A 14,096-nucleotide genomic window follows, 5' to 3' on the forward strand; every position below is an offset into this window, starting at 1 on the left:
TATATATATATATATATTGGGCTACTGAACCTATGTGGATGTGTACCGGAAGCTAGGTTTTGGGCCACATTGTTGTTGCCGCTGAAACCGTGTATATTTTTTTTCCAAAGGATACATTTGTTATTCCTCAGACTTCCGCTCAACACATCAAAGGTGACCGTAAAGCGCCACCACTGTGAATGTCCAGCAGAGGGAGCTCTTTGTCATGTTAAATCAGACGCCTGTGCTCTCAAACGATTTGTGGGGCATCTTCGTGAGGAATTCCCCCTGTAGGCACAGTGACGTACGTGGAGACCCCTGTCTTTGAGGGAATCCCTGCGCGGAGGCGGTGTCCACTACATGTACAAATATTGTTTTCCTGTCTCTCTGGTTGCTATGTAGTCAGGAGTCTGTCACGTGTCCGGGTACTTTTACGTAAGTCAGTTTTTCCTCTTAAAAATAAAAATGTCTCGTGGTTCTCATAGAGAGACTGTGAACACATTTAGGCAACAGTCACATTGTAAGAAGCACATGGAAAATTGTATGACATTGTGTTCCAGGCAAGTAATGCAGACACATTACACATCAACTTCCCTTTATCTCTTTTCAATAAAAGTGATAGTGTTTATTTAATTGAGTTAATTGATTTAAAGATGTATATACTAAGAATATCAGTCAGTCAGTGTTGTGACATGTATGGAGAGGTAGTATTATCAAATACATGTCATTGTTTAAAAGACTAAAAAAAAGATTTTGGCAACACATTTGTTCTTAACCACCCAGTTTGTTGAATACATATTTTAGGAGGTTCAGTATGAACTGGAAATAATTATAATGATTTGTGTTTGCTTGCTCAATAAGACAACATTTATGAGGCAGACCTCAAATGCCTTCACAGTGTCTGTCACCGCTCCCTCCATCCATGCTTTTACACACACAAACTTTCATGATTGAGGTCTGAAACCAGCCCTGAAGGCAATTCCAAATAGGGGGATGTCTTTCCTGAAGATACAGCGTCGAAGGCCTGAACCCGGGCTTCAGAAACCTAACGGACCCGAGGAAAAGAGATATTAATAACTCCGTCGGGCCCCTCCCAACACATTCTTCTCAAGTGAGTCACACTGTAAACCAGATCGCGATGGAGCGATGGGTGGGTTGACTCTGTTTCTCATTTGTGTTTCTTTCCATGGACAAATTGAGGAAAGAAACAGGGAGAGCCCTTCCTTTCTTTTTCCAAGTCACACACACACACACAAACAATGTTGCTTTCACATGTGAGATTGCATAAGGAAAGGGGAAAAATGTGCTTAGACAATAAGCAAGATTTGAGGAAAGTTAACAGATCACCTGGAATGACGCGGAGCTGGAAAGTAAATGAGAAAACTGAGGAATGGGTGGTTGTGCTGGAGGATGGAAAATGGTGGTATGGGGTTTTGGCACAGACACGCGTGTGACTCACTGTTTATCTGGCCTGTAACTGAGCAACTGTACAGCATATGTGTGCAGAACACTATAGCCTTTTATGCCTGTTTGTGTGCTTCCCTTTCCATGTGAAAAAGACTCTTTAAAGTCTGCTGGCTTATTTTTTTTAAACAAAGAGTCAGTGAAAGAAGGGTTGTCCTTTAGAAAATGTACCTCTAACTGAAAAGTTCAATTTAAATAATGAAGTAATTAATTAGAACATAAAATAAAAATGCCAGAATAGGTAACAGAGTTGCAGAATTAGCTTAAACTTTGACTCGGTAACAGCAAAGTCCCCTAAGGGAAGTCGTGCCACTTGGCAGTCATGTTTGCAATGTCTCCAGGCATCTTTTTTCAGTCATGCAAGACAAATGTCGTATCTGTTTAAATGGGCAAATACTAATATCTCTAAAATCACATACTAAAATCACATTTAAACCATATATTTCTGACCAACAATAAACCTGACAGTAGAAAACTTGACACCATAACTTTTGTTTCTTAAAGGGATAGTTCATCCAAAAATGAAAGTTCTGTCATGAATTATTCACCCTTCGGTTGTTCCAAACCTGTATACATTTCTTTGTTTTGCTAAACACAAAGGAGGATATTTGGAAGAATGTCAGTAATCAAACAGATCTCATCCCCCATTGACTCCCATAGTATGTCACGATTTCACAGGAAGAACCCAAGTGCAGGCAGCGGCGGTGAAGGGGTTAACAAATATACTTTATTTGTTCCCAAAAAACACCCACAATGAGGAACAGACAAGGCAACTAAAATATATCAAAAAGGTAAACCAAAACTTCCCACGTGGGGGCAAAAACAGCAGGACTAAAAAATAACAAAAACTAAACACGACACAACGTCAAGGACTCAAGGCAAGATAATACAGGACACAGGGAGCACAAAGGTACAGGTACAGGTGCAGGTGCAGGTGCAGGTGCAGGTGCAGGTGCAGGTGCAGGTACAGGGGTACACGGGTACACGGGTACACGGGTACACAAGCACATAGCACAGGTACAGGGTACACTGAATACACTGAGCACAGGACAATGACACATGAGGGCATTTTAAAGGGGAAGGATAATTAACGAGGGCAGGTGGGGAACATGAGACACGGCAGGGAAGCAATACAGGAAACGAGAGGGGCGGGGCCAATGACAAGACACGAGAAAGCACATGGGATGTAAAAACGTAAACAACTCATGACTTTCTCACATAAAACATAAGGGATCTGTCCCGATCCTGCCACACGACTAGAAAATCATGAACAAGAAGGCAGGACCGTGACATAGTATGTATTTTCCCTGCTATGGCAGTGAATGGGGGATGAGATCTGTTTGGTTACTGACACTCTTCCAAATATCTTCCTTTTTGTTCAGCAGAACAAAGAAATGTATACAGGTTTGGAACAACCTGAGGGTGAGTAATTTGTGACATGTATCAAATGTAGTGGAGTATAAGTTATGATATATGCTGTATAATGAAGTAAACATCTAAGTAAAAACTTAGATAAAATGCAGGTATTTGACAATGTATTTGAGGGTAAACATTTTAAGTACTTCCCACCTATGGTAACAGCAGGTGCATCATGATATTTTTCAAGTCTGGTTTATTGTAAATTCTGCCAATGTACAGTACATACATATAGAGGATTGAAATTGCGTTATTCTCAGACCCATGGTGCATACAAATAACACTACACAGCTTAAAGACAGGTAGACGCGACGAAGATACATGTTATCTATTATCTTTGGTAGGATGCTAGAAACTTACCTTTATTTTGAAATATTTTTACTTCAAACTTTAAAAGATGAATGTCATTTCAGGATTTTCAGTGTAATTCCTCATGTATCATTTGTAAAAGTCTACTCAAAGCAAAAGGAACAAGTGAAAAGGTCTTTATTGAGTTCAATATATTGTTATAATTGAAGCAGTCAGTGAAACAGATTACAGTAGTCAGTAAGAATTTTCCACATTTTGTTTTCTTTATATGACACGATTTCATTTATAGAATCTTATGGCATTCATTCATATTCATTAAAAAAAAAAACATCACGGAGTATATTTGCTTTTCCATTTTCAAAGCCAGAACTAGAGCAACATGCTAGAAAACTCATTTACAAATCACAAAGTCGTAGGTCAGCAGATTTTCAGAGCCGAGTGCTTGCTTTGACTTCACATTCTGATATTTAGTTGACTAAAACATGAAAGCTAGAAGGAAAGTGCCTAAAGCAATGAATAAAGGTTCCTACACTCAATGAGGCAAATGAAAGAACAGTATCTACAAAAGTTCATAATAGGTTGACGTGTGAAGTCACGTGTGTAGCATTTCTGGATCAGATGTCACATGGACCTCTGATTCTATGGTCGACAGTTGCTACATTCCTTTTAAATGACCGAGACCACTCATCAGTTTATCTCAATGTTCTTTGGCTTCCAGCTGTGAATCTTTGGCAATTTTCATGAGAGCAAGAATACAAAATAAGACATTAATTATGTGTTACAAAATGGCATCAAAATACAGTGAAGAGAGATCCGCCGCAAGGAGCTGGAGATCGTGCAAGAAATGGGGACAGAGGAATCAGTGAAAGCCCTATACATTGTCTAAGCATCCGAGCCCTTCTGCCGACGTTTGGATGGTGGTATTAGACGGGCAGGCAGCTCAGGGGGCAGCCCGTGACCATCCAGTTTCACTTCGATCAGATGGCTGGCCAAAGCAAACTCTTCATCATCAAGCATGCCGTCATGATCCACATCTGAGAGCTTCCAGATGCGGCCCAGAACAGAGTTGGGGAGCCGTGTGCTCACCATCCAATCTTTGGCTTTGGTGCCACTAAGTTTCCCCTCGTTGGGTGCCAGGTTGTAAAAGATCTCGTCATACTTGGGCTTGTCCTTCGTCACAATCCATTCCTCATCTTCCTCACCTGTCTCGCCATTTTTGTCTGCTTTCTCCGCAAAGGGGTCCCCTTCCATGAAGGGTCCAGCACGGGTTCCCAAGAAAGCCCCACCTTGTACACCGGGTAGGACCCCGGCCTCTATTTCTTCCTGCCTAAGAAGGGGCATCAGTTTGGCAATGTCAGTGGACAGAAGCTCATCCAACATAGCCATCAGGTTGGGCTTCAGAGATTTGAACTTGGTGAAGTCATGTCCCATAAGTTGCTCCTACACAAAAAGGGATGAAAGAGAGACAATGAGTGATCATTCGTAACCATTTGTTGAGCAAATAAAAGGAAACCGGTAGATGCAACAAACCTGCATCTTAGCACAATCGGGGAAGTCTCCAGGAGAGATATGATGCTGTAGCTGGATCTTGGAGAAGATGACAGGGAGCTGGTAGATCAGGTTTTTCTTTTTATTGTCTTTCCTGAAGACAGATGGCATCTCCTGCTTCAAGTAACTGATGATGTGGGCATGTACCTATGAGTAAAGCACACATTAAGGACATCTTACTTTCTGACATCACCATTGGTCATTCATTCATTAATTTTGAATACTTACCCGCACAATTCGAGCTCTTTTAACCAGGTCATTAAGTTTGCGCAGGGCTGCGTTGCGGGGCAGATTCTGAATGTCTGTGAACAGATCTTCCTCCTCCAGCTCGAACAGTTTGCGGTTATCGGTCACCATCAGCGGCTCAGACCAGAATGACCCAATGTACACTCTCAGAACCTCAGGAGTGCCAAACACTTTGCCAAGAGACCACATTAATGCGCCATATACTCGCATGAGCTGCTGAGTTTCAACCATGTCGGCTTTGTTCAACACGACGCGGAGTTTGTCTTCATTGCCTTTGAGGGCGCCGATGGCCTCAGAGAATTCGTCAGAGATCTCCAGTTTGTGGGCATCAAACAGGAGGATGATCCGGTCCACACGCTCAGCAAACCAGTGGAGAACGGCTGGGAAGTCATATCCTGAAATAAAGAAAGAAGATGGTAGATGTAAATCATATTTTAGTGAACCTACTTTACCTACAAACCATTTCAGTGACAACACAATTTTGGTATTGGAATTATTTGTTATGTACGTGAACAATCATGAATGTACGTTAAGTGGGAATTTGGAAGTGGGAAGTAGGATCTTAAAATATTCTATTTAGCTCATAATATACATTTTTGCTTTTTAAAAAATGCATGTATAAAACAAAAGAGATTTGAATCGCAGAACTCATGCACTTTTTATTACAGGACCACTTTTCTACACTGAATTGTTTTACTGTTTTATTGACAGTTTTTAACTTATTTTAAAATACGGTCAAAACTTCTCAAATTACAGAAAAAGACTGCACATTCACAGAGAAAACTATGTAATTTTACAGGAAAACTGTTATTTTGAAGAATATTTCTGGCACCCCAGTTACCAGACATTTTCTGGGGGGTTTTTTGCTGGATTTTATTTAAACAGGCAATACTGCAAGTATTGAAACTGTATACTAATTGATTCTTATTTAGAGTCGTAACTTGGATTGTGTCCTCTCTCCAATACTAGAAAGTCTTACACCCCCCAAATAAGTGTCATGCCTTTACATTCTTACTTTGTCACACCTTAGTGTGACATTCAGTGAGTCAGTGCATCACATACTGTATAAGTTTGTATAAACTACACTAAGGCAGAATATATGTAAAGAGAAACATAGGACCAGAAAGCTCTATCACTGATAAGCTACAATCTAAAAAATGCTGGGTTATTTTCAATTCAGCATTGGGTCAAAAAGGGTCAGATCCAACCATTGGGTTATAAGTGAAATTGAGGGGTTGTTTCAGCCCAAAATGCTGTTTTTGTAACCCATTGTTGGGTCAAATATGGGTATATTAACCCAACGGGTTGGGTAGTCCCCTTTTGACCCAGTGCTGGGTTGAAAACAACCCTGGATTTTTCAGAATTTTACTGTAGCGAGGAAGGCGGTGCGAGAGCCGTGGGGCAGGTAAGGCGGGGCCGGTGGCGTAAGTGGCAACGAGTGTCAGCTGTGCGACCGCCGGTCCCCGCATGCCTCACGGGGGAGCTCGGGAGCATAAGAGGACGAGCGACCGGACCATCGAGAGAGAGGACCCGGGCCCGGAAACAGGTTAAGTATGTTTATGTTCGTGTGGCCGGCAGTCGACCGTGAGGTGGCTGCCGGCCTTTTATTTGCTGGATTATTGTTTATTTATTTTGATTAAAGTTTATTGTTTGAATGATGCCGGTTCCCGCCTCCTTCCTTCCCTACATTGAACTTTATTACATTTACATATTGTTATTTATTCTGAAACATGTCTCAGATCAGTAATACACTTACATAGTAGAATAAATTAGTGTCCATAAAGTTTCTATGGTTGGTATTTAATAGCCTAATTAATCTATTATCTTTTTAATTCAGACTGGTAACTCTGAATTATATTTGGTTAAGTAAAAAATGTGTTGTAGATATGAATATTTTCATACAGAAACTCTACAAAGCAAAAATAACCTAATAATTGAAATATAATAATAATAATAATAATAATAATTATAGCTTTTCAGAATTAGTTCCCAACTCAACTAGGTTTCGAAACAGAAACATCTTAAGGATTTTAATAATAACTGAGTTTTGTTTGTTACTTCTTTATTTTGTGTTTCAATCATACCCCTTTGCTTTGACTAACGTTCAGAGTGCCAGCGACACGATTCCACTCATTTCAATGAAGAGCTGGCGACTTCCGGCGACACGAGTGACAGTGACCGTTGGCAACAGGAAGTGGGCGTGTCTACTGACGCGACAAAGTCGAGAATTGCTCAACTTTATGCAAATGATGAGCGACTTTCGGAAGCGACTACCAATAGGACTAAAGCAGCAGAGCTCACATCATCTGTCTCTCATCAGTTACAGCAGGGTTTGTTAATAAATGTTACTAGAGCAACCAAAGCTAGGAACGCCTTCTAACGACCTCATAGCAAGAGACTAGCGACACACAGTGACACAATCGCTGGCGATCTGAACACACAGTCACAGTAACAGTGTAATGATGTTGCAGTGGTTATTCCAGTCAAGCGCCCACAGACATTAAAACAAAACATTTGAGACAACAATGAACTACAAAGAATTCAATTCAAGTTTAATTTTAAGTAGAACATTGCTTGCAGTTTACTGTAAAGGTATTTCTCCAGTTGGTCTCACCTCGGCTCACTCTCTGTTTTGCTCCAGACAGGATACCTGGAGTGTCGATGATGCTGATGCTCTCCAGGACCTGATTGGGCAGCTGAGCACACTGGAATCTGACAGAAACAGAAGGCAAGTTTATAAATTTTGTATTTCACAAAATGACAGATCAAAACTCTCAAAACTCAATACTTGGGAATGTCAGGGGTAGAATCAGCAAGAGGTAGTACAGTATATGTAGAAAATATAGTATACAAAAGAAAATAACAATAACAATGAATTTACATACTTTGACAGAAACGTAATAGTTAATGTAACGTAAACTGTATTCTGGTTCTTGGCCCCCCTCCCAGAATGTTATAGATGTCTCCCTGTATAGAACACCTGATTCCACTTGTCAGACCCGCTCCGAATGTTGGTTAGTGTATTAATTAATCTCCGTAATTAACACACTAACCAGCTGAAGATTTGAATCAGGTGTTCTACACAGGGAGACTAAAACATTCTGGCAGGGGGGCCCGAGGACCAGGGTTGGGAACCACTGCATTAGATAACAAAATATTACACCAAGTGGCATTTATTTGAAAGGAAAAGATGCAAGCCCATGCATGCACTAAAAAAACATTTTACTGAAATAAAGTTGTTTTGTATAAAATGAAAAAATAAACTATAAACTTGCAAATATTCAGTTGAATTCATAGATTTTGCAGATTTTACATCAAGTGATTTTTCGCCTCCATTATATGTTGTACCTACAGTGTTTCTTCTATACAAAATAGTTGCTGTGTGATACCATAAAAGGTTACAACACAATTATCAAACATTCAAGCGCCCTTTAGTTAAAACAACTGACCTCATGGGATTAGCTGAAAGAATTTTTCAAGAGCCCTAACACAGCTGTTTCATGTGATCTAACAAGCAGACTCATAGCGTCACTCCTCCCTGGTCTCTCCATTGTGTAAAAGCAGCGCTTGAAACTCTCAGAGAGCTTCCTGAAGGAAAATGAGCAGCGCTGCCAAAATCAAACAATACCTGCGGCTAATGATCCGCACCATACAACAACACAGTCTCTTCCTGAGCTAAATGAGTTTACGAGTGCACTGTTTCCCTCAGCAGGAAGCAGGAGAAAAGATGTTCTCAAAACATGTTTGCAAAAATACACCCTAAGAGACCCGTAGAAAACTGAATCTTCATAAAAAACGACATTCCAAACAGCACCTCCTCGATGCTGATGGACACCTTCGACCTAATAATGTTGAAAGTTTCCTGGCGGCTGTGCTTGAGCTGGTCAGATGAACTGAACTTGAACTTCAGCATACTTTCCTCCCACTGTAGCTTCTGTTTTACAGTATTTTTGAGCTCATTTTTGGTCATTTCCTTCCCTACATCACTGACCTTGATGGAACACTAGGGAATTTTTAATGTCTCTTACCTGAAATATTAAACTTTGTTACTCATTCCACATCTTCTGTACTACAGACATGAATTATACTGTACAACCAGTCATAAGTTTGAAAACACTTACTCTTTCTTTCTTTAATTTTTTCTTTCATTCTATTGACTTCCATTCATGTGCATGCAAATGCGGTGGAACGGAAACGCAAGACAATGCAAAAATTCGGCCCAAAATAACTTTTGTTGAACGCTGCCCTGTGACTTTGTATTAACTGAAGACGTGTGATCAATAGATGATCGATATGTCACTGTGTAACCTTTTAAGAAAATTCAAGATGGAGGACACTGATATAAGCAATGTTGCATTAGGGCTGACAAACGATTAATAGCATTTAATCGCATCCAGAATAAAAGTTTGTGTTTACATAATACATGTCTGTGTACTGTGCATATTAATTTAGTATTTATAAAAACATACACATACATGTTTATATATTTAGAAAAAAGTATGTAGGAACTTGAATATTATATAGAGTTGTGCAAGAAAGAAAGCATCTAACAACAACCCAAAACACCCCAGCAACACATGAAAACCAACAGAACACTGTAGCAACTCCATATCAACACAGCCACCACAGAACTGTGTCAAGCACGGTAAGAATCTAGTTTATGAGACGCTGTTTGGATCAGTTAAAAAAACATATTTTAACTTTTGTGCACTTTGACCTCCATATACAGCTCCTCTTCAGAAGCTGCGGCGCTCAACGACCTCTCTTGTGATATCTCTCCCTTCCACAAGTTTTCCATAAAGAAGGAAAGTCCCTCCTCCCTTTGAAATTTGGCACAGACTCTTGAAATTCCATAGAGCAAAAACTAGCACACTGTTTCTCTGTTATCAGCGTAAGCAGATGAATCGCTCCACACATTCTCTCACATAAGCCACCCTCCTCGCACACTGCATTCGCCAATCAATTCACCTGTTTAGGAAGGTGTTTCCAAACGGGTTGAGCTTGCGAAAAGGTTTATTGGGATCCACAATGAGGGCATTTCCAGGAATGAGCCCCTCTACATCTCCATGCATGATTGCGGTGAAGCAGTCGGTGGTGGGCTCCGGCCCTATGCGACTCCCCGGCACATCCTGTTCCAGCAAATATCTGTGTGTTGACAGATCAAAGACAGGGTTCTCATGTCGAGCTTTTAATAACTTTCATAATGTTTATTTTTCTGTCATGCTGTCTTCACAACTAGAATAAACTAAAATAATTCCGTAAATGAACTTAAATCTGTTTTCAATCGAATTCAGTAACACTGTATCCAATGTTAAAGCTGCAATCAGTAACTTTTTACATAACCCTAAATCTGTAACCTTGAACATTTTTGGGTTAAAAACAAACAAACAAAACAGTTACTAAACAAGCAAATGCAGAATCGGTATACAAAACTGTCTCCTTTACAACAGTAAGCTTTTAATAATGATTTACGATTTGAGATGCCAGGTACAATTTTGTAGAAAATGTGACTCCATTTGAGTCCAACACAGGTAAAAAAGTATGTTAAGTAACCTGCAATTTTATGTTTTAAACAGAGATGGCGATAGAGAGACTAAAGATGCCTTAAAATGTGCAACATTGTTTGATGTATTAACATAATTTCCGCTGGAATACAGAGTTAGGTCGGGACATATAGAGTGCCCCCCCCCCTTTGAAATCCCAATCTGCTTGTTACGTAAGGAAAACTGTTTCCGGGTCCAAGCCTCCACTTATTTCAAATGAGGATACTGTTTAAAGAGCTGTTTATGAGCACTGTTTATTCATATCACACATTTATGCAAAACTTTTATAAACTCACGCTGTACACTTTAGTCTCACAGAATAGGCATCAATATTTCAATAAAATGTCAAAATGAACAGTTGGCTGGACATCTGGGATTTTGTAATGGAGATACATTTTTGTTGTTTGTCGTTTGGACACGAAAATGGTATGCACCTTCCATATATGCTGGTGTGTGACCTCAGGCTAGCTTTTAGTTTACCTCACAGCCTGAAATCTGTTTTGAATAGTATTTGAAATATATTTCGGATCCCACTAACTTATATACCACTAAATCACACACACTTTATGCTGACCCTCACGTATGCATAAAAAGTGAAGTATACTTGACCCTTAAAGGGATACTGCACCCAAAATTTTTAATTCTGTCATCGTTTACTTATCCTCAAGTTGTTCCAAACCTGCATAAATGTCTTTGTTCTGTTGAACACAAAGAACGATATCTGAAAATATTCAAAAACAGATATTCGAAAACAGTTCTGGGTCATCATTGACTACCATCGTAGGAAACATTATTGTGTATTTTGTTGTTCCGTTGAACACAACTTAGGAACTTAGGAAAGCAAACCGTTCTGGTGCACCTTTGACTAACATTTGAACATTTCCCACTATGGTAATGAATGATGTCCCAGAAATATCAGTTGCTAACATTCTTCCAGATATCTTTCTTTGTGTTCAACAGAACAAAGACATTTATACAGATTTGGAACAACCTGAGGGGGGGTATTCATGACAGAATTTTCATTTTTGACTTTAAGACAAAGTTAGGAAGACACCATACACAGTGCCACCTCAATTTATCTGATGTTATGATGTCGGCAACCAATAAAAATAAGATTAAAAACAGCCACGGATTTACTAATATGCACATTTCACACTATTTCTATTTCAAAAATAGTTTAGTCAAGATGAACGTGATCGTTTAAAAAGATCAGTAGACTTCCTAGCTTTCACAAGAATGATTTGTCCATAACACCAACTCTCAAATTCCTAAATCATGAGTGGACTAATAACTTTCCAGGGCTGTAACCTCAGTAGACATAGACAAAAGACACTCCCCCTCCCCTACATTCATATCAGTGCTTAGCTTACATGGGTTTGTCAATATCTGATTCTTGAAATATTGCGTTCGGTCCATCTCTGATCTAAACATGACGTCACATCAATGTTTGAGCTTTAATCTCTGTCAAAACCCTTGTGGTGTGGGGGTGACTCTAACTTTAGATTACGTTTGTAGAGTCTTACTTGATGAAGGTGGTCTTTCCTGTGGAGTACTGGCCAACCACTAGCACCATGGGTTTGTTGTCAAAGTCGGCATCTTCCAGACTCGGCGAGTGGAAGTCCTGGAAGCAGTAGTACTGCTCCAGGGGCAGAAGTTTCTTTCGATAGAGCGACTTGAGGCCCTCGGTCACCGTTTTGATCACCTCGGGGGCCTTCTTGACGTTCTTACGGCCCCAGCGTGACATCGTGCGACTTGGATGACTATTCAGAATTTCCTCGGCAGATAATTTATAGCGGTGTTTTGCAGTGTTTACGTCTCCTCTGGGACGTCTGTGAAGACTCTTCTCTGTCGTGCTGTGTTTATATAATGTACCCGAATGTTTCTGCTGCCAAGGTTTGGAGTCGTGTATAAATCAAACTGTAGTTTACAATCACTTTAATGCAACTTCGCTGGCGTGCTTTTTTAGTAAACGATGATTCACCTGGAAGAAAGAAAATGGAAGAACATTTTTATGAAACTTGCCGTCTTGGTCATCAAGTCTTGCTTACGTTCAAGATTTTCAAATGATGAATCTTAAGAGACTCTTAAGCCCACAGGGAAAGTACAGTACGTTGTCCATGCATGTCTGGAAAAAATCGGTGCTCCTTTTGGAAAAACTTACACACACCCAACTCTAGGTCCACAAACAAGCATTCATAATTTATTTCCGTATATTGACGAACAGTTTTCCAGCAGCGGCTTTTAATGGAAAGTTAAACGAGTGAAGGGATTATAGTGTACAAAAGACTGAATACTCCAGTGATTTGAAGACAAAAAGCATATTGAACTGCTTCTGTCAAATTCAGACATGATTTTATTTTACCTCCTCCCGACTTTTTTGGCTTGAAGCAGATTCAAGACACTCCCCGTGAATGCAACATGTCAATTCTATATCAAAATGTAGGAATAGTTTATACAAAAATAAAATAATCCATCATTATTTATTCACCCTAATGTCTTTCAAAACCTATATGTGATGCTTTCTTCCTTGGAATACACAAGAAGATATTTTAAGAAATGGTTTTGTGGACATACAATGGAAGTAAATGAAGGTCAACGTTGTTTGGTTACCAACATTCTTCCAAATACCTTCTTTTGTGTTCTGCAGAAGAAAGTTAGGCAGGTTTGAAATGACATGAGTGAATGATGAAAGAATGTTAATTTTGGGGTGAACTGTCACTTTAATGCAGAAACTTAAGAGAAACAGTTCAGTATTTCAAAGATTAACAGATGAAAAGACGCCAGACCTTTCCAAATATCATTTGCACACAGCCGCCTTACAAAACGGATCATATCTGGGATTTGACTTTCGGCCATACTGACATGTTGCGCAGGAGATGGAAAATGCCTTGTGGCATCCTTCACCAGAATTTCAACACAGCCTGTGAACATTTTTGGAAAAGCAAGCCTTGAGCTCCAATTAATTTCCAGAGTGAATGAAACACTGCTGTGTTGGCAATGAGAGAGAAAAACAGATATTTCACTCGTCCGGCCAACACAATGTAACAAACTCATTTCAGTCCTTTTTTGGAATGAAGCTATTGGTTTAGATAACTTCCACGTTACGTTCAGAGATGCACATTATGAAAACGTTGTGTAAACATTACCACTTGGATAAACAGAAGATAAGCTACTTTTTTCCCAAAAAGTGATTTTAAAAGTGCAACACAACCAACACACTGAGTATTTTGATCTTTCACTTACCCAGTGAAATCTTTGCATCCAAACTTCAGCTCTAAACACTAGTTTCTCCGTTCACAGTCTTCTCCAGCCCAGATGATGTTTCTACACGAGGATGTACCTTAACAGAACCGTTCTTTGTCCAATAGCACCAGCTCGAATAATTCAAGTGCAGGATCTTCTCCAGATCTTTAATGTATTTCAGATGAGAACTCTTGCTGCAAAATCTGCTCTAAGTACTGCCTTCTGCAGCTCTTCTTCTGACACAAGCAGGGGGAAAGCCCTGGACGGCTGGTAGGTTTTAGTCGAGTGATGACAATAGCTTTGAACCAGGGTGGGGATTGATATTGGAGTGGGTGGTGTAGGGGGACA

General features: G+C 39.8%; 1 protein-coding gene across 1 annotated transcript; it reads right to left on the reverse strand.

The window, feature by feature from the left end:
* Positions 1 to 3,328: 3,328 nt before the first annotated feature.
* On the reverse strand, positions 3,329 to 14,077 carry ehd2b (EH-domain containing 2b). Its single transcript, XM_057327115.1, has 7 exons — positions 13,749 to 14,077; positions 12,029 to 12,486; positions 9,931 to 10,107; positions 7,577 to 7,674; positions 4,945 to 5,357; positions 4,699 to 4,863; positions 3,329 to 4,608 (listed from the first exon to the last, which is right to left on the reverse strand). The coding sequence occupies exons 2-7, from the start codon at positions 12,247 to 12,249 to the stop codon at positions 4,051 to 4,053; spliced, it is 1,632 nt and encodes a 543-aa protein (XP_057183098.1). The 5' UTR covers positions 12,250 to 12,486; positions 13,749 to 14,077; the 3' UTR covers positions 3,329 to 4,050.
* Between the last annotated feature and the right edge of the window lie 19 nt (positions 14,078 to 14,096).

Source organism: Triplophysa rosa, unplaced genomic scaffold (assembly GCF_024868665.1).
Source record: "Triplophysa rosa unplaced genomic scaffold, Trosa_1v2 scaffold174_ERROPOS285603, whole genome shotgun sequence".
Taxonomy (NCBI): domain Eukaryota; kingdom Metazoa; phylum Chordata; class Actinopteri; order Cypriniformes; family Nemacheilidae; genus Triplophysa; species Triplophysa rosa.

What these genes read in the sequence shown, in the direction of transcription:
- ehd2b (XM_057327115.1), bottom strand. Translation starts at nt 12,249, where the DNA reads ATGTCACGCTGGGGCCGTAAGAACGTCAAGAAGGCCCCCGAGGTGATC. An exon ending in AAAACAGAGAGTGAGCCGAG is followed by an intron (nt 5,358 to 7,576) that starts GTGAGACCAACT and finishes TCTTTATTTCAG; the next exon opens with GATATGACTTCCCAGCCGTT. An exon ending in CCGATTGTGCTAAGATGCAG is followed by an intron (nt 4,609 to 4,698) that starts GTTTGTTGCATC and finishes CTTTTTGTGTAG; the next exon opens with GAGCAACTTATGGGACATGA.